This window comes from Rhinolophus ferrumequinum, chromosome 22 (assembly GCF_004115265.2).
Source record: "Rhinolophus ferrumequinum isolate MPI-CBG mRhiFer1 chromosome 22, mRhiFer1_v1.p, whole genome shotgun sequence".
Lineage (NCBI taxonomy): Eukaryota > Metazoa > Chordata > Mammalia > Chiroptera > Rhinolophidae > Rhinolophus > Rhinolophus ferrumequinum.
In genome coordinates, this window is record NC_046305.1 from 1,859,642 (window position 1) to 1,885,955 (window position 26,314).

Here is a 26,314-nt window from a genome sequence, read left to right on the forward strand (position 1 = left end):
ACATCAGATCGAATAAACATCCAGGATCTGTTTGCTAAAAGAAAAAGCACCCTGGACCAGATTCCTTATTATCACTGTGAGCTGCACCCACTGACCCTAAGGTCATGCAAGTCACCCAGTTACTGGGACCAGAGCTGAGAGCCACACACAAAGTGGCAGTTGGCCACCTGTCTGAGTCCAAAGGCTAATGCTCCCTGCAATTCAGGGGTTTGCAGAGAAAAACCAGAGGACTCAGACTAGCAACAAAATATTTATTCACCAGTCCAGTCCCAAGTACTGTAGGAACCTTAGGTATTTATTAGGTGTCCGTCGGAGGGGAGAACCGAGGGGAGAACCGCTCAGAAGTGTCCATTAGTTCTAGTACTCCTAGGGAACGTTAAAGATAATAATTATCCTGTTAAATAAGTGCTCATCCTTCTGATGAATTTGCCAACTACTTTCCCTTCTAGCTTTTAGAATCCTACATTCCAAGCCAAATAAATACCTTATATTGTGGTGACTTCAATCCTTTCCCTGGGAATAAAAAGTATTCTCTTGTCAGAACTGAAATAAATGAAAGGCATATCGTTATGGGACTGAATTTACTATAAACAGGAGGAGAATAGAGTAAAAAGAACACCAGCTTTGGAGTCAGGATAGTCAAAATCAAGTACAGCTCCCCGCTGACAATGCATTGTCCTGTGTGAATGTGCCTGTGCAGGCCTCAGCTTTCTTTGTCTCCCCTTAGCCATTCTGCAAGGAGTTGAGGGGAGACCTTATGACAGAAAGCGACACGATACATCGAATCAGCAAAATGTGGTACCAGCAACATCAGAACTATTATCCTGGAATTTGCATTTCTGAGTTGAAAAGAGATGAATCTCTAAAGCGGAAATTGCAAATACCAGTGATACTCTGAAAGACATTTTAGGGAAAGGGAGCTTTTGAGTGCAGGTCTCAACTTACTAAATCAAAAGTTGGGTATTCTGCCTCTGTGAGGTCGGTTCTCCAAAGGGGAAACTTGGGGAGTTGTGACCGGGATAACTAACTACTCCCCAGCTGTGTAGTTCTTTTCACTACCAGCAAGTTCCGCATACCACCATCACACTCGTCCCCAGTCCAGCCACGGATTAAAAACCAAGAGGCAAAGCCAACAGGATCCTTTCCCCAACAGTAACACATGCCACACCTTCTGTAACAAGGTTCCAGTCCTTTCCTTTATTGGATTTCCAAATTTGAGAAAGAGTAAAGCAATCATTAAGTGGTTCAGATGAAAGAAAAGCATCTTTCCCTGAGTTACCCTCAGGCCTACTCTGACCTGTCCTAGCGCCTCCAGAACAGGCTTCTGGGGATCTGAACAACTTTCTATACTGACTCCATTAAAAGTCATCTCTACTACATAGGAAAACTAACTGAGCCGGCTGTTCTCAAACCTACTGTATGTACACAGTCCACACCTGAATCTCTCACCACAGCCAGATTCTCTGCAGAGCAGCTTCTTTGGGGCCCGGCAGGGCAGAGATTTCTAGAAGGCTTTTTTCAGTCAGGTGCGTGTGGGGTTTCCAACTCATGGCAGTCAGTCCCCTGGTGTCCCCAGGGGCTGACCACTGACGGCTCTTCTCTTCACACGTCACAAGGTCTTTCCTCAAATTGGCCTTTTTTGTTGCAAACCCAAGAAGCTCTCCATCTAACGTCTTTGCCACATTCAAGACAAATAGCTGAAGTTTCACCACTGGCTGCTCTGCCGGCTAAGAAGGTTCTAGCTGGGTCAGAGCGCCTTTCCACCCGCGCTGGGGCTTCGACCCGGAAGCTGTGCACGCTGGAGCCCTGAAAGTCTGTCCTCTGGTGTGAACCCCTCGGGCACTGCGAGAAGGCGCTCCCGCTCACGGCCCTGCCAAGTTCCCCACCTGGTGAATCCCGGGCTCAGCCCTGGTCAGGCTTCTGGTCGGAGCGGCTGAGGGCGGTTCTGTTAGGGCTGTTGTCGGCAAAGCACAGGTTCCTGGGTCCCCAGTGAGCGCTGCGCGCTGGGGAAAGCCTGCCATTTGCTTACAGCTCTTCACCTTAGTGAGTTCCCGGACACGCACACACATTTTGAGGCAGTTACAGCTTCCTGTCCGGCCCAGCCATTTCTGAGGCTTCTGACGCGGGTGGGGGGCTGAGTTCAAGCCCCGTGTCTCCCACATTGCAGACGTACGGTTTTTCGGCGATGTGGACTGTCTGCTGCTGCAGGAGGGTTGGGCTCTGGCGGGAGCCTTTGTCACACACGCTGCACTGATAATGCAACTCCTCCGCCTGAGTTCTCCTCTTCGGCTGGGCCACGAAGCCCATGCCCAGGAGGAAGCTGCCGTCACACGCAGACCACTCGTGTGCTTTCTCACCCATGTGAATTCTCTGGTGCACAATGAGGTCTGAGGCACAGCCAAAACTTTTCTCGTACTCAAGGCATTTAAAAGTGTGCGTGTGCGTTGCCTGGTGCCTGATGAGGTTGGCGCTCCGCGTGAAACTCCGCATGCACTCCAGGCATTTGTACGGCTTCTCGCCCGTGTGCACTCTCTGGTGGACGATAAGGTCCGACTTCTGGCCGAAACACTTCTCACAGGCCCCACACTTATAGGGCTTCTCCCCCGTGTGAACTCGCTTATGCACAATAAAGGCTGAGCGGTGCCGGTAACTTTTCTCACACTTAGTGCATTTGTAGGGCCTTTCGCCAGTGTGAGTCCTCTGGTGGCTAATGAGGTCCGACTTCCCACTAAAAGCCTTTTCACACTCCAGACACTTAAATGGTTTCTCGCCGGTGTGAGTTCTTCGGTGCCTAATGAGGTTTGTACTTCGGCTGAAGCATTTATCACACTCACTACACAGATACGGTTTCTCGCCCGTATGGCTTCGCTGGTGGACAAGCAGATCGGAACTCTGACCAAAATTCTTGCCACAAATATCACATGTGTAGAATTTTTTACCTGCGTGTGTTCTCTGATGCCCTGAAAGGGCTAGGTGGTGCCAGAAGCTCTTGTCACATTTGCTACATTTATAAGGTTTCTCATAATTGTGGATCCTCTGGTGTGAAATAAGATCTGAGCGCTGGATGAAGGTTTTCTCACACATATCACATCGACAAGGTCTCTCCCCAGTGTGGGTTCTCTCACACATAATCAGAGCAAGGTTTTCACACAAGTTCTGCTCACACTCACGGCCCTGGTGTGTCTGACCATCTATCTGAGTAAAGTCATGCACATGAATAAAAATCTTTTGACCCTTCTGAGGGCACACATGGTATACTTTCCTTTTCTGAGTTCTCTGATCACCTCTCTCTTCTGACGTGTACATCTCTATGGCTCTCTCCTAGGGAGTTTTCCACTGGTCGTCTTGACCCATCATTTTCTTCATTGTCGTCTTCTTGATAAGAATGTGAAAGATATACCTGTTTTAGGCCTTTGAGTCATGAGCCGTTCGTCTCTACAAGTTTCCAGCATCATATACATGAATTTCTTACTTGGTATTTCCAACCCTGTGAGACAGAGGAGAAATATTTATATTCCTATCACTAAGAAAAGAATGCTCAAAATTAGTCACTGCAGAAAACAGGAATTCTACATCAGAGTCTGTAAGTGCTCTAGGGTTTTCAGGGGCTAAAATCACATTCCTCCTTGCTAATGTGAAACCAATTGGCAAAACACATGGATAAGGCCCAGGGAGGATTGTTTCTTTCATGGGTGATATCAAACCCAGGTTCTTCCTCTTCACCTGGCTTCGTCTGAGTAATGAAGACGGGGCCAGTAATGAGTGTGCCAGCCCCAGCTCCCCGCTACCCCACTGCTTTGTTTTTCTCCACGGCACTTGTCACCTAGTACACTACAAATGTAATTCACTTATTGTCTGTGGCCAAAATCTGGCTGCTCTTTCCTTGGTACACAGAGCTGTGCCAGGCACAGTTGGTGCTTGATAAGCAGTTTCCTGAAATTCTGCTTGTGTCCTTATCTGGTGAAGAACGGCTGAATGCCGCAGGGTAGAAGCCGCTGCAATGGACACAGGCTGGGAGAGAGAAGGTACATTTCAAAAGAAGAAACTGGAGAAACAAGCTCACCTAGAATCCAAATGGATGAAAAGCAGCATTTACTTCCTGGTCCTGAGAATTTGATTTCTCAAGGCAGATAGCATTCTGTAAAACACAAGAATGAGAAAGCATAAGTAGTCATACATGGGAAGATTTCGCACCAGATCACTTCACTCAAAGAACCTGAAAATGGGTAAACTACAGTGTCCTTAAAAAGACCAGAGGGGTTTTCTTACACAGTCCCTTACGTTCAATTCTGAAAAGAATAATCATAATCTTAAACTATTCCACAGGACTCTGAAGAAAAAAGACAGTAAGGAATCTATAAACCATCCTTGGGATTATTAACAACATTGAAGGAAAGATCCTCTAACACTCAACTCACTGGAAACACCCAGGCGGCATCTTCCCAGGAGAATGCAGGCTGCCCTGATGTAAAGAACAAGTGGCAGTACAGGGTGTGCTGGGGGCCACGTCAGCACCCTCCCTTCGCTGGAGGGCCTGCAGCTGTCACCATTGTGGTTCAAAATTTACAACAGCCTATCTTGATTTCTATTTCTGACGTAAACAATTAAGCAGGCACTCCAATTGTGGGCATAAGAAGTCAGCCAGCCAGACTTGTCCACTGATTTCTTCCCTCAACAGCTTAAACCTGCCTTATTCTAGGTCACGGAGACTTTCAGTTCCCCCAACAGCCTTTCTGCTTCCAAGGGCCCAGAAGCAAACATGGGACTACTCCGACCAGACAGCATATGGGGACACACAGCGGAGGTGCTCCATGATACTTAGTCCATGGCTACCGCTAAGACGACGTGCTTCGTGGTTCTGGGTGACGTGCAGGAAACACATTCCAGAGGCTTTGCCCACTGAACCCACCCCTGAAACCTGCACAGAACGCATGGCGCAGCAGTTTGAGGACTCCGAAAAGAAAGCGTAGATCAAAGAAGCAATGCAGCTGGCGGTGAGTTTACTATTTTCTTTGTCCCCTCTGTGTCCTCTGGCCTGAATTCAATACAGGCTGAATCACAGGCGTCAGAGAAACTATACAATGTAATTCAACTGGTGTTTTTCAGAAGACCTATGAGCTTCCACGCCAGTGATTAAAAATGGACTTCAGTCCGTGGACAGAAATCTGACTTAAATATGGAAAAAGAACAAAACGTCTCTGAAAGAAGAAATATAAAGAACATGGTAAGGAAACAAAGGGAGGGGGGTATGGTGGCTGCAGAAATCCACATCTCCCAGCACATCCTTTAAAAGCAACGAGAACAAGAAGAAAAAGCACCAGACAAAACCCACGTGCACCACACCCAGCCGCTCGCTCGTGCAGCAAGGGCAAGTGGGAGGGGGTGACCAGAGGGGGTCAGTGGTAGCAAAGTCAATCTAGCATTCATCGTCAGAAAGAGAACCCACGCTACAGACCAGAGTGTGAAGAGTTCTGATCAGAGCAGGATGCAAGGACCAGAGGCGGTGTGCTGGACTTGCACAGACAGCCTGGAATGACAATTCTGGGGAAGGAAGAGTCGAAAGGAAGGGAAAGGAACCCTGTGGGCCGCAGGGACGGAGAAAGGCAACAAAGGGAATTTAAGGTCCTTCAAGATGAAGGAAAAATTTTTAAATAAATAAAAGAAAAACTTTTAAATGCACAACCTACCTCCCCACTAGCTTCTAAAATGCCATCCAGTCTTAAAAACTTGACCACAATGGCAACAGTGGGAAAGACCTGCTGAATTAGCAATCCTGTGAAACGGTCTGTTCTAATAACAGAAATAATTCAACTAAAAGTTGGAGGAGGAGAAAGAGGAAAAGAACAAAGTGAAATGACCTCACCGATTACTGCATTAATGGCAGGAGTTAAAGGATACTATTAAAAGCTGGAAAACCAAACGATTAAATGTCAAATAAGAAAACGGGACTCACAGCATTAAAAATGATTCAAGTTCACAGGTAGCCATTGTAACAAAAATCAAACGTTCTAAAATATTTTTAAGTGAAAGAACAATGAAAACACATCATGTAGGAAAAAGCAAGACAAATATTACATAAACAATATAGTAGAGTTGAGACCAAACATATCAATCACATCAATATGAATGAATTTAGCTCCCCTATCAAAAGTGATCTTGACCATGTTTCACAAAGCAAGACCCAACTATGTGCTAAATCCAAGAGACACCTAAAACAAAGTGATTCAGCAAGCCTAAAAATAAAGGGATGGGAAAGGAACAGCAGGCAAATGGGAATAATAAAAGTAGGGCTTCTCTTCACGATTATCAGGCAAAGTGTAGTGCAAGCCAAACACATGATGAAGGACCCTTTGTAATTGAAAGCCGTCATCACAGCAAAACTTGTTAACAGTTACGATTATATGTTACAAAGCAGTCAGCTTCATAAAGCAAAAACACTACCGGTACAACAAACACCAAGAAACACAGATAAAAAACATTCATCATAAGAAAACATGTCATGTCAGTAAAAAGACATACAAGGTGGACCAAAAATATGTAACGATGCAGAAGGCCAGAATAATCTAATTAGTAAGTAAATCTTAGGAGTATCTATAGAAATATACACCCTCATAATAGGGAATAAACTTTCTTCTGAAGCACATATGAATCAGTCATGAAATCTGTCACTTATTTAGTTGTCAAGAAAGCGTCAATAAATTCCATAAAGTGACATAAGCAACACTGCAGTAAAACTAGAAATTTATTAAAATATCAAATAACAAAAGCCTCCCCCACCATGGGGAAAAAACAAACTATTAAAATAACTCTTCAGTGAACAGGAAAATGAAAAACTAACAGAATTTGTAAATACTGATAATTGAAAAGTTTATATTATAATCTATGGAACAAATTTAAAGCAGTGATCAAAGGAATATTTAGTCAAATACTTTTTTATGAAAAAAATTAAATGAACAAACTAACTTCTCAAATCAAAAAGCTAAGAAAAAATAACATCAAAACAAATAAGAAAATAAAGATAAAAGTGGAAATCAATGAACTGAAGAGAAAAACAATAAACGTAATTATAAATCAAAAATCCTTATTTTGATAACCCTAAAGAAATAAATAACTACTAGGAAACTTAATAAAGAAAAAACGGAGAAAGCACACATTTACAAAATAAGAAATAAACAACCACCAAAACAGAAAGAAAAAGAACAAACAAACCCACATACACATAAAGACCACTTTGCAGACTTCTACACTGATGTATGTGATAATCTAGGAAATAAGAGTGTTTGGGAAACACAATTAACCCAAATCAACCCCATTAGACAGAAAGTTTTAAAACACCAATATGCACAGAATAAACAGAAAAAGTTATTAAGGAAGTATCCTACAAAAAAAAACACAAAAACTAGTCCTAGATTGTTTCATAAGGGAATTCTAACAAACTTACAAACACCAAATAAACCCAATGCTTCATAAATGTTTTCCAGAGCATTAAAAATGAAGAAAAACTTCTAATTCTTTTGTGAAAAAAAGTTTAACACTGATAACTAAACCGGATGAAGAGAGTATAAAAAAATTTTACAGCCCAGTATCAGTATCAGTGTGAAAAGTACTAACAAAACTCCAACACATGCTTACACAAAATGTAGCATACTCTTTTACACTGTTGCTTTTTAAAATTTACAACATCCTGGAAATCAGGCCCCATCAAGCTGTAAAGGTTTTCTTCATTCTCTTTCATTGCTGCCTAGTTCCCCACTATATGTGGATATACCAAGCTTATTCGACCACTTCCTTACACATGGGCATTTAAGTTGTTTTAAGTATTTTCAAGTTACAAACACTGCTATGATGAATAACTTTATGGATGTGTATTTTCATATTGTTGGTGGTGTATTTCAGAGTCAATTTCTAGAAAAGGGACTGCTGAGTCAGATGTAAATGCGTATCTGCATAGAGAGAGATGCAGACAGACTCATAAAGCAAACATAGTAAAATGTTAACATTCAGGGACTGTGGGCAGAGGATGCATGGACATTCTTTTTGCAACTCTTTTGTAAGTCTCAAATTATTTCAAAATTAAAAGGTATTTCATTTTGCTTTTTAAAGAACAGGCAGCTGAGTTGGAATACTGCGCTAGGAAATTGAATGTCCAAGCTCTGGAATCAGATTTTGGTTCGGGTTCCCACTGTGCTCCTTTGTAGCTATGAGAACGTGGATAAGTTACTTAATGTCCTCCGGCTTCCATTCTGCCTTTGATAAAGCAGATAAGATACGATTACATGCTGCAAGGAGCTGCAGTGAGAGCTGCCACACTGTCAGTAAAGGACTCAGCTCAATGCCTGGGTCTCAACAGATGGCGACTTATTTCCTTAATTCCATCTTCACATTCACAAAACCCTAAGATCACCGAGCCCATCCTCTGTGCCTGCCTCTTGTGTAAAGCCTTGTTCAAAATCCATTTAAAATAATTAACTAAATAATAAAATAACTCAGCAAGTTATTGGTGAATATGACAATTATGGAAAAACTAGAAAAACAGTTAAGGAGAAATGTTATGAGGAAAAGGAATAATGCAGGCATATAGACAAATAGCTAGTACAAGATGGCAGGTTTCAGGGAGTTTGGCCTTTTCAGATGCACATTACAGTTAAGGCCAAAGGAGCACAGAATGGACATAAAGGATTCTGAGCTTGGTCGTAGCCTGCTAATGACTCAGAGGATTTCCTAAAGTTATCTGCGCAGGGTATCATATTTGCCCCAAATAGCCAATAACTGTGGGGCACCAAGAAGAAAATAATAATAAGGAAACAGTTTTCTTTATATCGAAGTCTTTTAGATGTCAACACCTAGAAAATTAAATAGTCTAGTTTTCCAAACTCAAAGTAGACCATAACACTTCCCTGGTGCAAAATACTCAATTGTCACACTCAGGTACGTGCGGCTCTGCCACTGGGATGCACACCTCCGCCTGTCTGCAGCTGAACCTTCGCACTGGCTCCTTCAGCCTAGAATGCTCTTTCCCCAGGTAGCTTGCTCCTCTATTTGATTCAAGTCTCTGACTGAGAATTACTTCCTCAAAGTGGCACACCCTGACGACTTCATCTGAAATAGCCATGTCCCCATACCTGCTTTATTTCTCTCCATAGCACTTGTCCTCACCCAACTTTGTGGTATATAGTTTACATTTGTTAATTTGTTTCTCTCTCCTACTAGAACATATGGTCCATTAGGGTTAGGACTTAGTCTTTTGTTCACTGCAATATCCCTAGCATCTAGAATATCTTACTTGAATGAACTAAACATATAAATAAGCAAATACCAGCACAAGAAAAAGGGCCATCATCATCCTTGGGGCCCCAGTAGCAACGCAACAACAGGCTCGGCTAGTAGCCCTGGCTGGTGCATCTCCAAAGCTGAAGATATCCTTTAAGTCTTAGCTTCAGGGAACCCTCCTCCGAGAGGTTTCTCCTACCTCATCCTAGGAAGAGACTGGTTCTCTCTTCCACGGTGAGGGTCAGAGTGCACAGAATGAGCAAGCAGGCAATCAAGTGCGAGCACACAGGCTGAATATAGAACTTCAAAGCTCAAGGTTATCCTTATAAAGGATGTATGGGACAAGCATATAAAGCCCAGAGAGCACTGTCTAAAAAACAGATCATTCTTACCCTATCAGGCCCTAGGCTAAGGATTATCTTACTTATTTGCCATTGATTGCATGGGCTGTCCCATTTAATCTTCCCAAGAACTCTGTAAAATAGGTGTTATTACCTATGTTTGCACCTCACAGAGAGAAAGCCTCGTGCTTAGGGCAGTTAAATAAGCTAGTTAGCAGTAGAGCCAGGATTTAAATTGCTATCTTCTGACTGCAGCGCCTGCTGTAGCACGGGGCATACTGCCTCTTTGGGGCTGCAAATAAATCAAGATGCAAGTACTACAAGCCTACTGTGAATATGCACGTTGGAAAGAAGTATAAATACTTAAATTGGTGGGACAGGACCCAGTTTTATCATTCTGCTACCTCAGAAGCTAAAAAGGGGTCATTCCCATTTTCCATGTCACTTTTCCCATTCCCTCGTCTCCCTCCAAAATCCACAATATAGAAACACAGCATGGGATGCCACTTGCCACTGGAACAAGGACTCGGGACTGTCTTCCTTTTGGCTCCAAAAGGCCTCTAGTCCATAACTATGCACAACACAATCCCTCCGTCTCCTAGAGCAGATATTAATGATGTAGAAATTTATAAGTTTATGGAATTTATTAATTTTTCTGGAGCTGGACATCTGAGTATTGGTCCCACCTACTCCCCAGTCTGGTCTCCATCCTTCAACCATATCCTACCTCTTCCCACTTTGCTTACACTCTCTCTCCTGCAAGAAGTACCTGTCACTGGTAACCACTGGTTCTAGACAAAACATCAAGAATACTTCTAGATAATGGCTTACTTTATAAAGCCCTGAGTACGGTTTTCTTGTTTTTTCCCCTCTGCTAATTGTTTTTTGTTTGTATTATCTCAACTTCTAAGGACAAGGACCCGTTCTTCCACTATAAACCCCAAGACGTCGCTGATAAATGTGTGGAACACAAAGTTATATATAATGCAGGTTTCCAAAAATGGTTATGGAATGTTTAGACAAACCAGATTCTTCTGCATATAGATTCGGTTACAACATAACGAATCTCTCCCTAAAGATGGGGATGGAGGAACTCCATATAACGTCCTTGGGTTTTTCCCCAATATGAAAGACACATCGCTAGAAAAGTGCCTGGCAGCGTTTACTATTATTGTCTCCAGGAGCGACTATACTGAGCTTCTCTTCTTTCAACTTTGCAGTGACCGCCTTTCAGTCCGGGGTCAGGGGGTCCCAGAGCAGCTGGGTCGCGAGGAACCGGGCTGCTCCCACCCGGCCGAAGCCGCGGGGTCTCCGGTGCCGCCGCGCCCCCCCCGCCCCGGGCCCCGCAGGCCAGGCTCCTCCCAGGCCCCGCGGCCGCGCTCACCCGCAGCCACCGGCGCCGCCCCTCGTTCGGCGGCACTTCCGGTTACTCTCGGACACTCGGATCTGGGCTTCCCGGGGCCGCAGGCTCTGCGGCGGCGGACACAAGGGCCCACCCTCGGGAAAGGAGGGGAAGCAAACCTGGGGCCGACGAGAGCCAGGAGCAGTTCCCTCCGCGCGGCGCGGCCAGGGGAGCCGGGGCCAGGCCGTCCGGTGGGCGCTCTCAGGACCCAGGAGGCCGGCTGCGCGAGCCCTTTCAGCCGGACTGGAAGCGGCGGCGCGACCCCGCCCCGCGAGTCACGTGGCCACAGCGCCCCGGAGACCGGGCTCTCCTCCGCCGCCTCTGGCCAATCACACCGAGGCTCGGGAAGGGGGCGGGGCCCTGGAGCGCATGCTCCTGGGGTTCCTTGGCGTTTCTGGGCGGAGCCAACGCGGGTATGGCGGCCTTCCGGACGGCGCGCAGGGCCCGGATGTAGAAGAAGCAGGCTATTTGTATAGCAGTTGGCGACTTCTGTTCTTTCTTCAAGGCTGTTGAAAGAGGACTCCAGCCAGGAGTAGAGTCGCACAGATGGATGCCGCCAAACAGGAGAAAAACCCCCGGAAGGCTCCAGATGGTGTGGAGGATCCTAAAGTGAGAGACAGGACGGGGCCTCAAGGTCTGGGCGGTTCTCACTAAATGCTTTTCTTGCTAAATGTTGAAACACGGCACAGTTATCTTGCAGACGCAACTGTAACCGGATGAGCCTGACCGGAACTCAGCGGGTAAGGTTAGCCGACTGCCAAGAAGCCAACTTGTAATTAACCAAATAGTGTGTATAAGCTCCGGCTGAGCCTCCCGCTTCCGGGACACAGAGCTGTGGATGTGAACCCCCAGTGTCCTTTACTTGTCACAAGTAAATAAATCTACCTAATGACAACGCTGTCTCCTTGAATAGGACACCCCAAAGCGGCCGACCTCTTGAGTTCGGTAACAAAAGCACCGCGGAAGCTGCACTTCAGTCACCAAAGATGTGTCCCGAGGGATGGGTGAAAGTCTGGAGAGGGAAGTGGTGGCCTTGTAGGGTGGCGACCCCTACAGAGGGCGGCAGGGCTGCTCTGGCATCAGGAGATTCCTCAGTCGTTTCCGATTGTGTTTCTGGGCTGGAATCAGCTATGTTTGGGTTGCTTCAGAAAGGAGGTTTTTCTTCGGAGTGAAATTTACACATGGAATTTCCCTGGTCAGTTGTTAAATGAAGGAAAGGTTTTTAAAAGCCCTCAGACATCAAAGGGAAAGGGAGAGGACTAAGCATAGAGGACTAAAGCCTGGGCCAGGTGAGCAAGGGCTTGGATTGTGAGCAAAATACTGGGTTAGGGCGCGGTGAGAGGCCGTCAGTGGCTGTAACAGTGACATGTTCAAGGTAAATCAGCGGTCCTAATACCTGAATTCTTAACCAGAGGAGATGCAGCTTAGTTTCATGTTTGTTTTTAACAAAAACTTCTCAGTAAGACCGAAATACTCTATCCAGAGTCTTCTTAATATTTGAAATAATTAATTTTAATAACGACTTGAGTATGTGATATGTTCAAGACACTGTTCTAATCACTTTACATGTATTACCTCATTAATGTGCAACAAAAATTCTGTGAGCTGTGTATTGCTATTTTTATCTTAGGAGAAACTGGTGCACAGAGAGAGAGATTAGGTAACTTGCCCAAGATCACACATTTAGTAACTGGTGAAGCTGAAATACAAACAGTCTGAAAAACCAGAGCCTGTGCTTCCAACCACTATGTTTACATGGCTCCCTCAACAGTGCTGAGCACTTTGCCAAAAAGTACAAGGTCCTGGAATGTGGCCTGTGGTTCCTGGTGTGATGTGACTCTCCACCAATCATTTCAGTGAAAGCCCTGGGAAGGCCAAGAAAGTCCCAAAGTGACTTTCCCATGCAGGTGAATATGGGATCAGTTTTGAAATGCTTATTGTCCTCTTGTGCCAGTTTTTCCTTGTGTTCCATTTAACCCAGCATGGACCTGTCCTTTTGGCAAACACATTAATTAGTCCAGGTGGACTGTGACCAGGTTTAAAAGTATGTGCCCTCTCTGAGGCTCGAACTCAGGACCTTCAGATTATGAGACTGACGCGCTGCCTACTGCGCTAAGAGGGCACTTTGCCACAGCTGTCACCAAAAATATAGTAAATATTATTTTCCAGGTGCTGCTACATTATCACTGTCTGGTTTCTAAAGAGCACAATCCATCCTGGTGGAATGTCACTCCATACAAGCCAGTGCTGCATTGGGGATGGTATCACCCCACGATGGGACCCTCTGGGCTGTGGGACCAGGGACAACTGTGTTGTCTTCTGCTGCTCTTGCATTCCAATGATGTTGTTTGTCCTGCCCACCAAGGTCTCAGTCCCTCTCATACCTTCCAGGGTCTCCTTTGTTGAAACATAGGAGGTGCCTGGCTCATATTAGTTCACTGACTGACAGAATAAATCGTCCTCCACGTTGTCTCCAGTCCACACTTCTCTGTCTTACTCTACATCTCCATTTGCATCTGCATGACTGGAGACATTCTCCATACAAAAAACACAAACTGAATTTAATAAAAAGCCTCCCTGCTTTTTTTCTCTTATGTGGCATTAAGTATACTAAGAGATTTATGGAGATTATCTCACATAGTGCAATTGAATTTTGGCCACAAAACTATGTACCATTATCTGCCTTTTCCAGATATAACAGAGGTTCGGAGAAGTCATGTTCCCAAGGTCCCAGAGCTGAGGAGTGGCAAAGCCTGAACTGAGCAACAGGTTGTCAGAGTTGCACATGTGAACCCTTTCTCTACCCCAGCCCATCGCCTCTCTTCCTGTCCCCAACAGCTCACTCTTCTATACACCAAAACTCAAATCCCCAGCCTCCTCTGTGCTGGTCTTTTGGGCTTGACTCATCTCCCTCAAACCTGACACCCACTGACTTGCTAAACACTGACCACTATTCTTAATGATCATCCAGTTCCTTTCCACTCATTCAGTCACTGTTCACTGGGGAGCTGCTCTGGGCCAGGCGGCCCACTGATTCAGATGGAATCTTCGGACCCCAGACCTCAAGAGCTGGAAGGATAAAGATAGACACGGGACCATCCACTCCCCGCTTCAGCACTTTCGGTCTCCCTGGCATGTACAGCTAAATAGCGCGTTCTAAAATACCAGTTTTAGCAATGGCACTCCGTGGCATTCTGACCATTCTTGATTTCCTCGTTTTGATATGCTCTGGCTCTTGGTGTATCTCGCCCTTGTGGGATCACAGCTCTGGAGAAACAGAAAACGAATTAGAAATTGGTAGACCTATATATCCAACTTAGGCCCATCAGCAGTGTTGTACATGCCCATAGTTCAAAATCCAAAATAGTGGCCAAGTGACTGCTGTGTTCAAAACGTCCCCAACTTTGTCTTTTACTAAAATGGATCGGGAAATTTGAGGGTGCCACCCGGAAAACTGAGGTGACGCATGGGAAAACTTGGAGAATGCGGGCGTCGATCCCGCTACCTCTCGCATGCTAAGCGAGCGCTCTACCATCTGAGCTAATTCCCCATATACCACACCCCTTTTTCCTCCAGGTTCTCGCTTAGGAGCAGATGTGCGCGTGTCTGTTATTCACTATTTCCGGCGGCTCAGCACACAAGGAAAGTCAGTCATTAACGTTGGAACCCAGACTCAAAGGGCACCCTCTCAAAGACCGCCGGGTAAGAGCGAGGTGTTCACCTACTGCTCAGCGGGCGAAGGAGGAGAAAGTCGCCACGAGAAAGCTCGGGTGCCGCCAGACCCTCGTGACGCACCTCTAACCAATTAAGTCAGAAACATCGGAAGCCGTTCCGGGAATTGTCTTTTCAAAAATTTGGTATTACTATTATTTTTAAAAGCTCCCCAGGTTATTCTAATGTGCAGGCAGGGGTGATAAACACTGAAGCAAACTGTGAGATTCTCATGACTCAAACACGCGTTCCAGGACTGACTGGAAGACTACGAGACTGAGATTTAAGTTAAAAATAAAGGGGGTGGGAGGAAAGGGGGCAGGTTTGGCCTTGGGCTCCCGTGAGTCCGGACAGTGGCCAACCCACAAAGGGGAAGCCCTGCCCAGAACAGGACTTCCCGCCCCGGGTTCAGGTAGAGAAGCGGGGCTGACCCCTCATCCGAGCCCGAGAACAGACACGCGACTTTGGCCCTTTCCCCCGGTCCGCGGGGAATTCGGGGCTTCTGGCCGCTGGGGAGAGACTGGGGCGGGGAGGAACCCTGTACATTCTACCCCTAGTCAGGCTTTTTATTAAAACCCTCAGCCTCTAGCAACACTCTGTCGGGATCCAGGATCACAAGTCACAGCCAGAACCCCAGAGCGCGCAGGACTTCTCGACTTCCGGGGGGAGCTGCGCGCGTGCGTCGCCCACTTCCGTTCTTCCGGGCGCTTAGAGCTCCTGAGGACAGAGTTCCGGGACGCGTGCAGCCTCAGGGGGCTCGCTCGCCTCTCGGCCACGAAGGTCCTCCCGGGACGCGGGAGGCATAGGGGTCAGCCGGTCGTTCTGGAAGTGTCCTCCCTCCCTCCGCGCCTGCACTATGGGTGGCCCAGAGGGGTCCGTGGCTGGTTCCAGCTCTCCTTTGTGCGCGAGAGGCGGGGCTCAGGGATGCCTGGTACACCGGGCACATCTACACCCGAACAGAGACGCAGGGATTCCCGCGTGGGCCGAGTAATGAGTGACCGGAAGTAGAGAGTGAATGCTCCAGTGGCGCAATCGGTCAGCGCGCGGTACTTATACGGCAGTATATGTGCGAGTGATGCCGAGGTTGTGAGTTCGAGCCTCACCTGGAGCATCGTTTTCCAACAGCGACAGCATCCCTTTCCTCCTTGCTTTCATGTCTACTTCGTGACCAGACAGACAGGTTTGGAAGAACTGATATTGTTTTGTCTTTAAATATTTAATAGAATTCATTAGTGGGCTCATCTGGGCTTGAGCTATCCTTTGTTGAAAGATTGAGTACTGACTTTTTCTTTTTTACTTACTAATTTCTATTTCTTGTGTTCATGTCTATAATTTACGTACTTGGGGTTTTTTTTTCTATTTCATCTAAATTGTCTAATTTGTTAACATAACGTTCATACTATTCCCTTATGATGTGTTTAATTTCTGCAAGATCAGTAGTGATGTCTTGTTTCTTTCCTGATTATACTAATTTTCGTCTCTCTTTTTTCTTGTTCAGTCTAGCTAAAATTTTGTCCCTCTTGTTGGATTTTCAAAAGAACCATCTCTTCATTTCATTGGTTTTCTTGTTTCCACACATTGGTTTTCTTGATTCCACACTAGGCCGTCCAACTACTTTTCCTAGAGGTCTTTCTATGTATCCAGAAGGTCTGAAATTTGCATGACAATATTCTTCCTACGCAATAGCCATGCAAAAGGCTCCCAGGTGGTTTCCCACAGCTGGGTTAAGCGCAGGTGACAATTCAGAGTTCTCAGGAGTGCAGACAGGGCTGCATCCTGGCACACCCTTTGCTGTTTTGTCCACCAGGACTCAAGAGGTCGCATCACACCGTGAGTGGTTGCCGGGTTTGCAGTGGAGTGCACACCGGGTAACAACTTTACCCCTGGGCTTGCAGGTATCTGGAAAGGGACTAGGGGCTTCTCGTCCAGGAATTCTGTCACCTGGAACCTGCTGGAGGACAAGTGACACAGCTGAGGTTTGTTGTGTGTGGCGACAATGATGGGGACAGGTGGAACAGCCTAGGTAAGGACTTGGTGTGGTAGGACCAAATCGGCACAACTGCATATAGTACGTGATAAAAGTGTTTTTCAAGTCATGGAGAAAACGGTTCTCACGACGGTTTTTGGGCCAATTACATAGCTATTTGGAAAAAAATTAAATCAGGTCCACTCCTCACTCCATACACGAAAATAAACTTGGTGGTATAAATATAATATCTTTGCAACTTTTTTCTTTTTGAAATAATTTCTAAATAGAATTTTTTTTATAAAAATGAATAATCCCTGAGCCAAACTCAGGACCTGGGAGCGTAACCCCGCCCCGCACCCCGCAGGCCGGCGACCCACACTCTCGCCGCCTCTGGAAACCTTGCTTTTCTTCCAGGCCCTGATGGCTCCCTCTGCTGAGTCAGAATTAATCCCGGCTCATGTCTATTCACGTGCATTTCATTCATTCCATGAAACAAGCCAATCAAAACCCCAAACCCCCACCACCTCATCGTTTCCTCGCTGCAGAGTCTCGGGTTCTCAGTTCCGCACCCCTCGGAAAGTGGGAGGCAAGCTGGGCAACCTGTCCCCAGAGGCCACCGCAGAAGCACACAGGTATTTGGGGGATCAGAGCGCACGGTCCCTCCAACACGGTGACCCGGACGCTAGCCCACGAGTGAAAGGTCCGTGTGTGCGCCCCCCGGAGCATCGAGGTGGCGTCGCCCCGCAGACCCGCGTCTCGTTCCCAGACGTGTTTTCTCACCCAGTCAGGAGTCGGATGCGCCCGCTCCCCGAGGTCGCCTGCGCGGACGCGGAGGCGACCCTGAGCCCCTGTAGCCCTCAAGGGATCAGGCCGCAGGGAAGGGGCCAAGGCCCCGCGCACATCTTTCCTTCGCGTCTCGACCGCTTCCCGGCAGAAGCGTGTAGAAAGTTCTCGCCCGATGTGTGGAAGGAAGGACGCGGCCCCGCGGCCCCACCTCCCCGCACGTCTCCCAGTGACGTCCCAGGACCTCTGCACCCCAGACGGCCGGTGAGTTCGGGAGAACTAAGCCTGGGACCATGTACCCCAGAGGACAGGGGAGAGGGGACGAGGTGGCCGAGTGGTTAAGGCGATGGACTGCTAATCCATTGTGCTCTGCACGCGTGGGTTCGAGTCCCACCCTCGTCGGCCCTGGTGTTTTAGCGCGGGAGGGGAAGCGTATCCCCTAGCTGGGATGTCATTTCCCCCTCCTCCACTGTTTCCCAGCCATACCTCTGTCCCCTCCCTTCTTCCCTTTCCCAGAAGAGACCACGAACCTCTTCCCTTATCACTCCCTTGCATTTTCCTCATCATCTTGTCACCAATGTTTGCAGTCCCAAACAGTATTGTTTACTTACACATGAACTTTATGTAAACAGAGTCATACACATCTTTTTCCTTTTTTCATTCATAATATCCTTCAAGTCCATTAGGGCCATAGATGTGTTTTCACCTGTTCCCACTCCTGTGTAGTGTCCTGAACATACCACAACTTATTTATCATTCACATTCATTACCTATTACTGGGTAACAAATTACCCCAAATCTTAGTTGCATAAAACAACATCTACTATCTGCCAGTTTCTGTGGCTCAGGATTCTGGGCATGGCTTCGCTGGCTCCTCTGGCTCAGGGTCCCTCATAGGCTGCAGTCAAGATTGTGGGCAGGGACCTCGGGTATCTCAAGCCCAGCCTGGGGAAGGATGAGCTTTCCAGGTCACTGACGTGGGTTTTGGCAGGATCCGGTTCCCAGAGACTGTTCCATTGAGGACCTAAATCGTCGTCGGAAGACAGGACTCAGTTTCTTGCCATTTGGATTCTCCACAGCACATCTCAGGACACAGTGTCTTCATCGTCATTGAAAGTGGGACGAGCCAGAGGGAGTGACAGCAAGACAGCAGCCACCATTTCCAAGGTAAGCAACCTAACCTTGGAAATGACATCCCATCACTTTTGTTGTATTCTGTTCACTGGACATGATTTGGTCGGGCCCAGCTCACCCTCTCGGGGATGAGATCACACTAGGACCTAAATAACAGGAACTGGGGCCCATTGGGGGCCATCCTAGAGGCTACCTTCCACACCTTATATAATGTTGGCAAATATTTGTGTTTCCCTTTTTCATTATTACAAATTACACTTCTAGGACCCTTCCTGTGCATTCAGTCTCATGTACACACGCACACATTTCTGAGTCATAAATTATGGATGTTTAATTTAATAAAAAGATGACACTGACCTCTCCCCCCAAGTGTTTACATGGTTTACATCCCACCAGCAGCAAAGGAGCTCTCCCATGGGCTCATGTCCTCCTTATATGGTCGTCTTTTGTAATGCTAGCCATTTGGTGGGTGTGTGGTTGTAGATCATTGTTTAATTTTCTATGATGGAAATGTCCACTACACACAAAGGATGGTATAAAGAACCCATGAGTCCTAAACGCCAAGATGAGAGAAAGTAGGGGTGTAGCCCTATGTACCCGGGGCCAGATGGCTATGAAGTTGGGGAGGGTCCTGAACAGATCACTTTATACACAGACGCAGGATTATTGGAATTAAGTATAAAAGCACCTCTCTCTCTCTCTCTCTCTCTCTCTCTCACCATACAGAGCTTTATTTGTATTAAGTCATAATAGTTATATACACGGATGTCTTACTCCTTTTGTTTCCCAAATACCTGAAATAGTTCTCAGCAGTAGGCGCTTATTCAACAGTTATTAAAGTTATCTATTGTCATAAAACAAAAGATATACCATTATGGTTACTCTAGATTATCCAAGTGCTTGTAGGTCAGTTGTGGAACCTACTAGATAAAGCAAGTGAGGTTTAATTCATGGGCAACAGTGGCAACAGTTTTGTGGAAATAAACGAGCTTTAGGAAGAACTCGACAATGCCAAAACAAAATCCTGTAAGGGTTCGAATCTGATCTCTGTTGCTTACCAGGCAAGTAGGATGAATGACAAAGCAACAATCCCTTTATTGTCCTAAAAAGACATTTATTTCATATGCATATTATGGGCAACATTTAAGAGCATGCCATTAGAACTTTAGAATTTCTGATTGAGAAGTCACCTTCTGTTTTGAGCAGGAATCTCACCAGGACAAACTTCCTTGGTAGGAGACATTGTCAAGGGATGAACAGAGGCTGCCAATTGTGGAAAATGCAAGATACACACAAATTGTCCACTTTTCATTTCCTATCTTGGTATCTAAGAAAAGTTGTTCGAAAGAAAAAAAAACAGGTCTGTCCACGCTCCAGGACAGATCGACACATTCTGAAGCTTACATGCTGGGGGTTAGAAATATGCCAGGTCGCCATGTGATCGTTACTGGTCTTGGGGCCGGAGAGATGTTCAGAAAAGAAGCTACACACATGAAGAACAGATGGCAGGAGAGCAGAAACACAAAGCCAGTTTAAATAAACAGCGGTGGTGGCTTAGAAGAAAACTACATGAGACCAAAGGATGCAGGAATGGGTATTAAAGGGTGAAACTTGAAGCAAGAAAAGAATATAGGGGCCACAGGCATGGAGATGGGGGTTTCCCTCTGAGGAAAGAAGAGCCTGTTTAATTGGGTGTGAAGTATTTGTTTAGGATGGGCATGCTTTCTAAAAAGAAGCTGTGAAGTTGTAGGTGATGAAGGGTGCTGGTTGTGTGGGCCTTCAGACCCGCCGTCCCACGATGTGCCTCTGTGGTATGCGCATTGTTCTGAGCTACAGGCAACCAAGACCTTGTGGACTGAAGAGAAACGTCTGCCCCTCCTAGAACTTGAAGAATTAGGGGTCTTGTCCATCACAATAGATTATCAGAGATGACCTCTTCTGACCTGTCTGTAGGGCAGAGCAAACGTCTATTCACTAAACATCTGCTCATCCCACAATGACCCTTTAAAGCCCCAGGTGCCTTTCCTTCTCCCTAACTCAGGATGTCTTCTGTACCAAGGTTTTTGCAGGAGTGGAGTGGGGGGTGGGTAGAGGGTGAGACAAAACTGGGAATTCAACCAGAAGGAGCACTCAGGGGATGGTGGGAGGGGAGACAAGTTGTCTTTGATTTGGGATCATCCATTGAAGGGAGTAAAGAAAATAGAGCAAAAAAAGGAAAACACAGTTGTCGATGGACTTACGTTCTAGTGGGGAGGGGGTATGATGAAGACAAGTGGGTGACTAGGTAAGATATAGAGCACATCAGACCTTGAGACATATTGGGAAGAAAAGCAGAGTAGTACATAGGGGTAGGAAATGCAGGGAGGGTGGCTCAATTATAAGATGACAATCAAAGAAGGCCTCACTGACAAAATGTGTGCTGGGCATGAGGACCTCAGTGTCCCTCACAAAATGTGGAGTCCCCATCCCAGGAGGGGAACAGGAATTCAGCCCCTCGCAGCTGTCCAGACCATTTCAGCCTCTGGACCACTCCTAAGAGAGGCCCGAGGGTCCCTTCCTCTCATAGGTAAGCACCCGCTGATTTTCAGGGAAGATGCAGCCATCATGGGACCCCAGTGTAGAGCAGGTTACCCCCCTGGGATCACTGGCTCAGGTGTGCCTGCCAAGAAGATTCAGCCACTCTACTTACTATTAGGAAGGGGTTCCAACCTGGATAATGAGAAAAACAAGGGACAGAACAGTGAGAGGAGGAACATGTGACCATTGGCTATTGATCTGAAAAGAAGTGAAGAGAACCCACATGCATATATTTGTGTAAAGAAATGCCAGAGGGGTGCACAGGAAACCAACAAACGTGTTTCTTTGTTATTGGTGGGGAACTGGGAGCTTGAGGACTGTTGGGAGCAGGACTGCTTATTGTATTCTCTATACAGAGGGTGCCAAAAAAATGTATACACATTTTAAGAAAGAAAAAAATACTATTAAAATTGTGATACTCAACATATACTGATAACAGATGAATACAAGTCACGTTTGACTTCTGCAATTATAAGAGGTGTTCACAGTGGTTACCATCAGTGTCCAGACACTTCTGATTATGGCAAACTACTGTTTGAGCAATGTTGACCGAAGTGTCCACTTGTATACATTTTTTTTGGCACCCCCCCCCCCCATATGCAGTTATTAAACCCAAGCAATGGACTGTCTAATGGAAACCATAAAACAAAAGTTTTAGCTACATTACCCAAAAGGGCCACGAGATGGCGATAGTGTTTCTCAGCGCCTGTGCCACGGAGGACGAGGGGTGGGGGGGGTCAGCGGCTGTGAGCGCCTCCCTCCGGCAGATGGCCTCTCTTCTGGTTCTCTCAGTTCAGTCCCCAGAATTTCTGCCAACACTTGATCTCTCTCAGTGTCACCCTTTGTTGACCAAAAGAGAAATACGTTTAAACTAGGGCCGACTTGGGTTTTTTTTTTAACTTTTCTTCTGGAGGGGAAGGGATTATGTACACAAAAAGTACTCAAAAAAGAATAACGACTCTCCAAGTGCCCAGTATGTGTCCTTAAATAATTGTCAGCATTTTGCCCATTTGTTTCATTATCCTCCAGCTTTGAGCGGGAGGGGGACAGTGTAAAGAATTCACAAACATGTTATTTCAACCTCGAATATTTTCACAAATGTTCCAACAGACACAGACAAAATACAAGATTTTCACACATAAGAAAATTTAAAAATACTTTGTAACATCATGCAACATCCAGTCTTTTTTTTTTTTAATCCTCAATTGCCTCAAATACTTTTTTTACAATATTTTTGTCTGAGGTGGGATTCCACTAGATCAGCACACAGCATTTGGTTGCTATGCCTCTTAAATCTATTTTAATTCATAACATTTAACCAAAATCTCCAAATAGTTTGCTCTTTGGAAAAGGACTCCAGAAACGAATCTGGGTGACAGGAACTGCCATTGGTTGTAGACTTTTACTGTGAAAACTGCTAGGAGAAAAAAAGTTGTTTACTAAAAAGAAAAAAAAAAAGTAAGATCATACTGATAGTTTTCATTCAAATTTAAGTCAAAAGACTGTCAATATAAGAAACGTCCAAACTGTAGAGAATGTTTATGTTTATTTGAGCGAAACTGACGACATGCCGAGAAGCAAGATCTCAGAAGCTTCTAAGAATGACAGTTTTGCAGTTTCTTGTATGCATTTGAGATTAAGGAGGGAAAGTAAAGATGACATGGGGGTGGAAGAGAGTAAGGTGGGGACTGGATTGCAGGGAAGTTAATATTATGTGCTTTCTTGAGGGTGGCCCCGCGTTAGGAGGGGTCTGGAGGCATTGCAGGGGTGAGCCTAGATGAACAAAGACAGTGGACCGGGCTGGCTTAAGGACAAGATAACCTTTTACCAAAGTTATGGGCCTAGGGTCTCACGACCCTCACGACACCATGTGAGGTTACACTCCATAGAACCCCCTTTTCGCCCACATTTTTTCCCTAGAAATGAGAATCATATCCTTTGACTAGGTACACTCGCCATTTCTTTTCTAACTTTCCATTTAAATTCTTTGCTTCTACTACATATTCTTCTGGTCCTTTAGCACCTTTCACTAACCAAAGAAATTGTAGAATAGAAACTGATTTTTATCTCAAAAGAGAGTCTGGGATAATTATTCTCCAGCTTCTTTGCTTTCACTGGACCACATAGTTGTACTTTACCTGGGAATGTTTTTTATTATATGGATATACGCCAAAGGGAAAGCAGTATCCCAGTTAAAAATAAAGCATTGGTATTTCTGACTGAAAATTACACCCTTCAAATTCCTTTTTCGCCAACAAAAATTGAGAGGAAATAATGTCATTCTAGAAAAGAATAAAACGCCAAAGGAAAGAATGACAATCAGGACGGACCATCCGACAGTGTTTATCACGCTGCGGTTGTGTGGGGGGCCCGCACCCGGCGCTTCCAGGATGCCCGGAATCGCGTGCCCGCGGAGCAAACGTGCGCGCTCCCGGGCGAACTCAAACAGCCCGCGCAAACTCCTCCCGGGGTGCAGTCCAACTCCATACCCGGTAGGGACACGGGAGAACTGAATTTGCTTGGAGTTGAAAATTCTCTTCCATCGTAACTTAGCCCCGAGGGTCACCAAAACTAGTGGCAGAACAAAAGGCAGGAAGTTCCTCCGTGATACTGAAAAGCTCAGGCGTTCTCTACACAAAGGGGTTACCGAGCTTTGACAGTCAGGGGTAACGTTTAGTCGTTAGTGAAGCTCTGGCGTACTGTGAAGGGCAGGCCTCCAGACTGTCGCCCTACTTCGCAGACAAAACGACTGACAAGACGCAGCAGACAGGAAAACAAGCACCAGCTCCCTTTGTGGAAGAGTGGGTGGCTCTGAAAAGAGCCTTTGTGGTGGGAGCCAAGCAGCTTACGTTGCGAGCCTACTTGGAGCTGGTGTACTTGGTGACGGCCTTGGTGCCCTCGGACACGGCGTGCTTGGCCAGCTCCCCGGGCAGCAGCAGGCGCACGGCCGTCTGGATCTCCCGGGACGTGATGGTCGAGCGCTTGTTGTAATGCGCCAGGCGCGACGCCTCGCCCGCGATCCTCTCGAAGATGTCGTTGACGAAGGAGTTCATGATGCCCATGGCCTTGGACGAGATACCCGTATCCGGGTGCACCTGCTTCAGCACCTTGTACACGTACACCGAGTAGCTCTCCTTGCGGCTGCGCTTGCGCTTCTTGCCGTCCTTCTTCTGCGCCTTGGTCACCGCCTTCTTGGAGCCCTTCTTCGGGGCGGGCGCGGACTTGGCCGGCTCGGGCATGGTCGGGGAGTCGCAGAGCAAGACCGGAAAAGGCAGGAAAGCACAGCAGAGACCGCAAGCGTCCTCTCGGTCCACAGCCTCTTAAAGGAAGCGCTGAGTAAAGTCGTGTCTGATTGGCGGTGAACTCTGCAGCGTCACACGTGAACGTGGTCCAATCAAAATCGGAGTATTTCCAAACCCGGACTCCATTGGTTTAAGCGAAAGGGCCCTAACTCGGCGCGGATTCACGGTTGCGCCCCGGCACCACTATAAGAAGGGGCGCCCTGGGTGATTCGTGTCAGACACCAGTCGAACCAGTGGTGTTTTGGTATCATGTCTGGACGTGGAAAACAAGGCGGCAAGGCGCGCGCCAAGGCCAAGACGCGCTCGTCGCGGGCCGGCCTGCAGTTCCCCGTGGGCCGCGTGCACCGGCTGCTCCGCAAGGGCAACTACGCCGAGCGGGTCGGGGCCGGCGCGCCCGTGTACCTGGCGGCCGTGCTGGAGTACCTGACGGCCGAGATCCTGGAGCTGGCGGGCAACGCGGCCCGCGACAACAAGAAGACGCGTATCATCCCCCGCCACCTGCAGCTGGCCATCCGCAACGACGAGGAGCTCAACAAGCTGCTGGGCAAGGTCACCATCGCGCAGGGCGGCGTCCTGCCCAACATCCAGGCCGTGCTGCTGCCCAAGAAAACCGAGAGCCACCACAAGGCCAAGGGCAAGTAGAAGAGACCTTACTTGGCGGCACCTCTAGTAGGTCTAATCTGAACCAAAGGCTCTTTTCAGAGCCACCCACTTTTTCACTAAAAGGGCTCGCGTGTTCTTAACTTAGGCTGATAATTGAAGTGACATATACTGCACTTGGTCGGTAGATGTCAGTAGTTAAACACTTCGGAGAGGTGGAACTATCCACTTCAAAATTACAATTCAAACGGAAAATGGGTACAGAGATAATAATGTTACACGTTATTAAGGCCGCCAGTGCAGCCGTCCCTCAGGGTTAAAGCGCAGTCTTCCGAAAACCAGTCTCTAGTGCCACCCATATTTTCTGGGAAAGGGCTTCCCATTTCCCTTGAAAGTAAAACATTGAAAACCCACGTTAGAAGTGTACCTGTGTTCATCACATGTTAGGTTTTGTATATATTCATGAATTTTAAAAGACCTTCCCATCCTACTATAAATATGACTTGGAATAAAAACTGCTGACAATAGTAATTAGTGGTAGGTACTCATGGTCCCCCAAAAGTAAAGTAGTAATTTAGGTTGTGATCGGTGCTACAAGGAAAGCTAAATGAGGTCCAGCGGCTACAAGGGTGACAGGAACAGCTGTCAGTGTTCTCTTGTAGGTGACTTAGTTCACGGTGACTGCCTGTAACAATTTACCACGAAATTGATGACATTAAACAAATGGATCCCACACGGTTCTGGAGGTCAGAGGTCCGAGATCAAGGTGCTACCAGGGCTGTTTCCTTATAGCAGCTGAGGGAGAAGTCATTGTGCCTCCCTCCCGCCTGGTTTGCAACATCTCCAGCCTCTACCTCCCTCACACCCTTCTGCCCTGTACCAGTGTCCTCTCCTCCTCTTGTAAGGACAGCAGTCAGTAATTAGATTCAGGGCCCAGTCTAAATCCAAAGTGATGTCATCTCGAGATCCTTAATAATTACCTCTGCAAAGACCCGATGTCTAAATAAAGTGACATTCTGAGGACCCAGGTACACAGGAGTTGGGAGGTGGGGGGAGACATTCACCCCACTGTCCCCCCCACCAGGTACACAGGCTTTCCAGTCCCGACCCGCTTGGCGTAGTTGCGGCGTAGTTGCCCTTGCGGAGCAGCCGGTGCACGCGGCCCATGGGGAACTGCAGGCCGGCCCCCGACCAGCGCGTCTTGGCCTTGTTCCCCCGCACCTTG

At 46.9% G+C, this 26,314-nt stretch overlaps 3 protein-coding genes, 1 long non-coding RNA gene and 4 other non-coding genes across 9 annotated transcripts; 4 read left to right on the top strand and 4 right to left on the bottom strand.

Moving 5' to 3' along the window:
* Positions 1 to 326: 326 nt before the first annotated feature.
* ZNF322 (zinc finger protein 322) lies at positions 327 to 11,282 on the bottom strand. 2 transcript variants are annotated; one of them, XM_033093879.1, is made up of 3 exons: positions 11,133 to 11,282; positions 4,064 to 4,138; positions 327 to 3,487 (listed from the first exon to the last, which is right to left on the bottom strand). In XM_033093879.1, the coding sequence occupies exon 3, from the start codon at positions 3,304 to 3,306 to the stop codon at positions 2,080 to 2,082; it is 1,227 nt and encodes a 408-aa protein (XP_032949770.1). In that variant the 5' UTR covers positions 3,307 to 3,487; positions 4,064 to 4,138; positions 11,133 to 11,282; the 3' UTR covers positions 327 to 2,079. The 2 variants fall into 2 exon arrangements, with proteins under 2 accessions (XP_032949770.1, XP_032949772.1); XM_033093881.1 differs by having other exon boundaries at positions 10,996 to 11,134.
* Positions 11,283 to 13,062: 1,780 nt separating this feature from the next.
* TRNAM-CAU (transfer RNA methionine (anticodon CAU)) lies at positions 13,063 to 13,135 on the bottom strand. The gene has a single exon. It is a non-coding gene; the product is annotated as a tRNA-Met (tRNA).
* A 1,355-nt stretch (positions 13,136 to 14,490) lies between these two features.
* TRNAA-AGC (transfer RNA alanine (anticodon AGC)) lies at positions 14,491 to 14,563 on the bottom strand. The gene has a single exon. It is a non-coding gene; the product is annotated as a tRNA-Ala (tRNA).
* Positions 14,564 to 15,741: 1,178 nt separating this feature from the next.
* On the top strand, positions 15,742 to 15,835 carry TRNAI-UAU (transfer RNA isoleucine (anticodon UAU)). Its single transcript has 2 exons — positions 15,742 to 15,779; positions 15,800 to 15,835. It is a non-coding gene; the product is annotated as a tRNA-Ile (tRNA).
* A 1,841-nt stretch (positions 15,836 to 17,676) lies between these two features.
* Positions 17,677 to 20,341, top strand: LOC117015354 (uncharacterized). Its single transcript, XR_004421700.1, has 3 exons — positions 17,677 to 17,740; positions 18,556 to 18,643; positions 19,817 to 20,341. It is a non-coding gene; the product is annotated as an uncharacterized LOC117015354 (long non-coding RNA).
* TRNAS-GCU (transfer RNA serine (anticodon GCU)) lies at positions 17,797 to 17,878 on the top strand. Its single transcript has one exon. It is a non-coding gene; the product is annotated as a tRNA-Ser (tRNA).
* Positions 20,342 to 21,677: 1,336 nt separating the features above from the next.
* Positions 21,678 to 24,587, bottom strand: LOC117015329 (histone H2B type 1-C/E/F/G/I). The gene has a single exon (XM_033093934.1). It carries the CDS (start codon positions 24,424 to 24,426, stop codon positions 24,046 to 24,048), a length of 381 nt encoding a protein of 126 aa, XP_032949825.1. The 5' UTR covers positions 24,427 to 24,587; the 3' UTR covers positions 21,678 to 24,045.
* Positions 24,588 to 24,721: 134 nt separating this feature from the next.
* Positions 24,722 to 25,569, top strand: LOC117015321 (histone H2A type 1). Its single transcript, XM_033093926.1, has one exon. The coding sequence runs from the start codon at positions 24,739 to 24,741 to the stop codon at positions 25,129 to 25,131; it is 393 nt and encodes a 130-aa protein (XP_032949817.1). The 5' UTR covers positions 24,722 to 24,738; the 3' UTR covers positions 25,132 to 25,569.
* The last annotated feature ends 745 nt before the right edge of the window (positions 25,570 to 26,314 follow it).

Excerpts from the sequence above, each read along its gene's own strand:
- ZNF322 (XM_033093879.1), bottom strand. The coding sequence starts at position 3,306 with ATGTACACGTCAGAAGAGAGAGGTGATCAGAGAACTCAGAAAAGGAAA.
- LOC117015329 (XM_033093934.1), bottom strand. The coding sequence starts at position 24,426 with ATGCCCGAGCCGGCCAAGTCCGCGCCCGCCCCGAAGAAGGGCTCCAAG.
- LOC117015321 (XM_033093926.1), top strand. The coding sequence starts at position 24,739 with ATGTCTGGACGTGGAAAACAAGGCGGCAAGGCGCGCGCCAAGGCCAAG.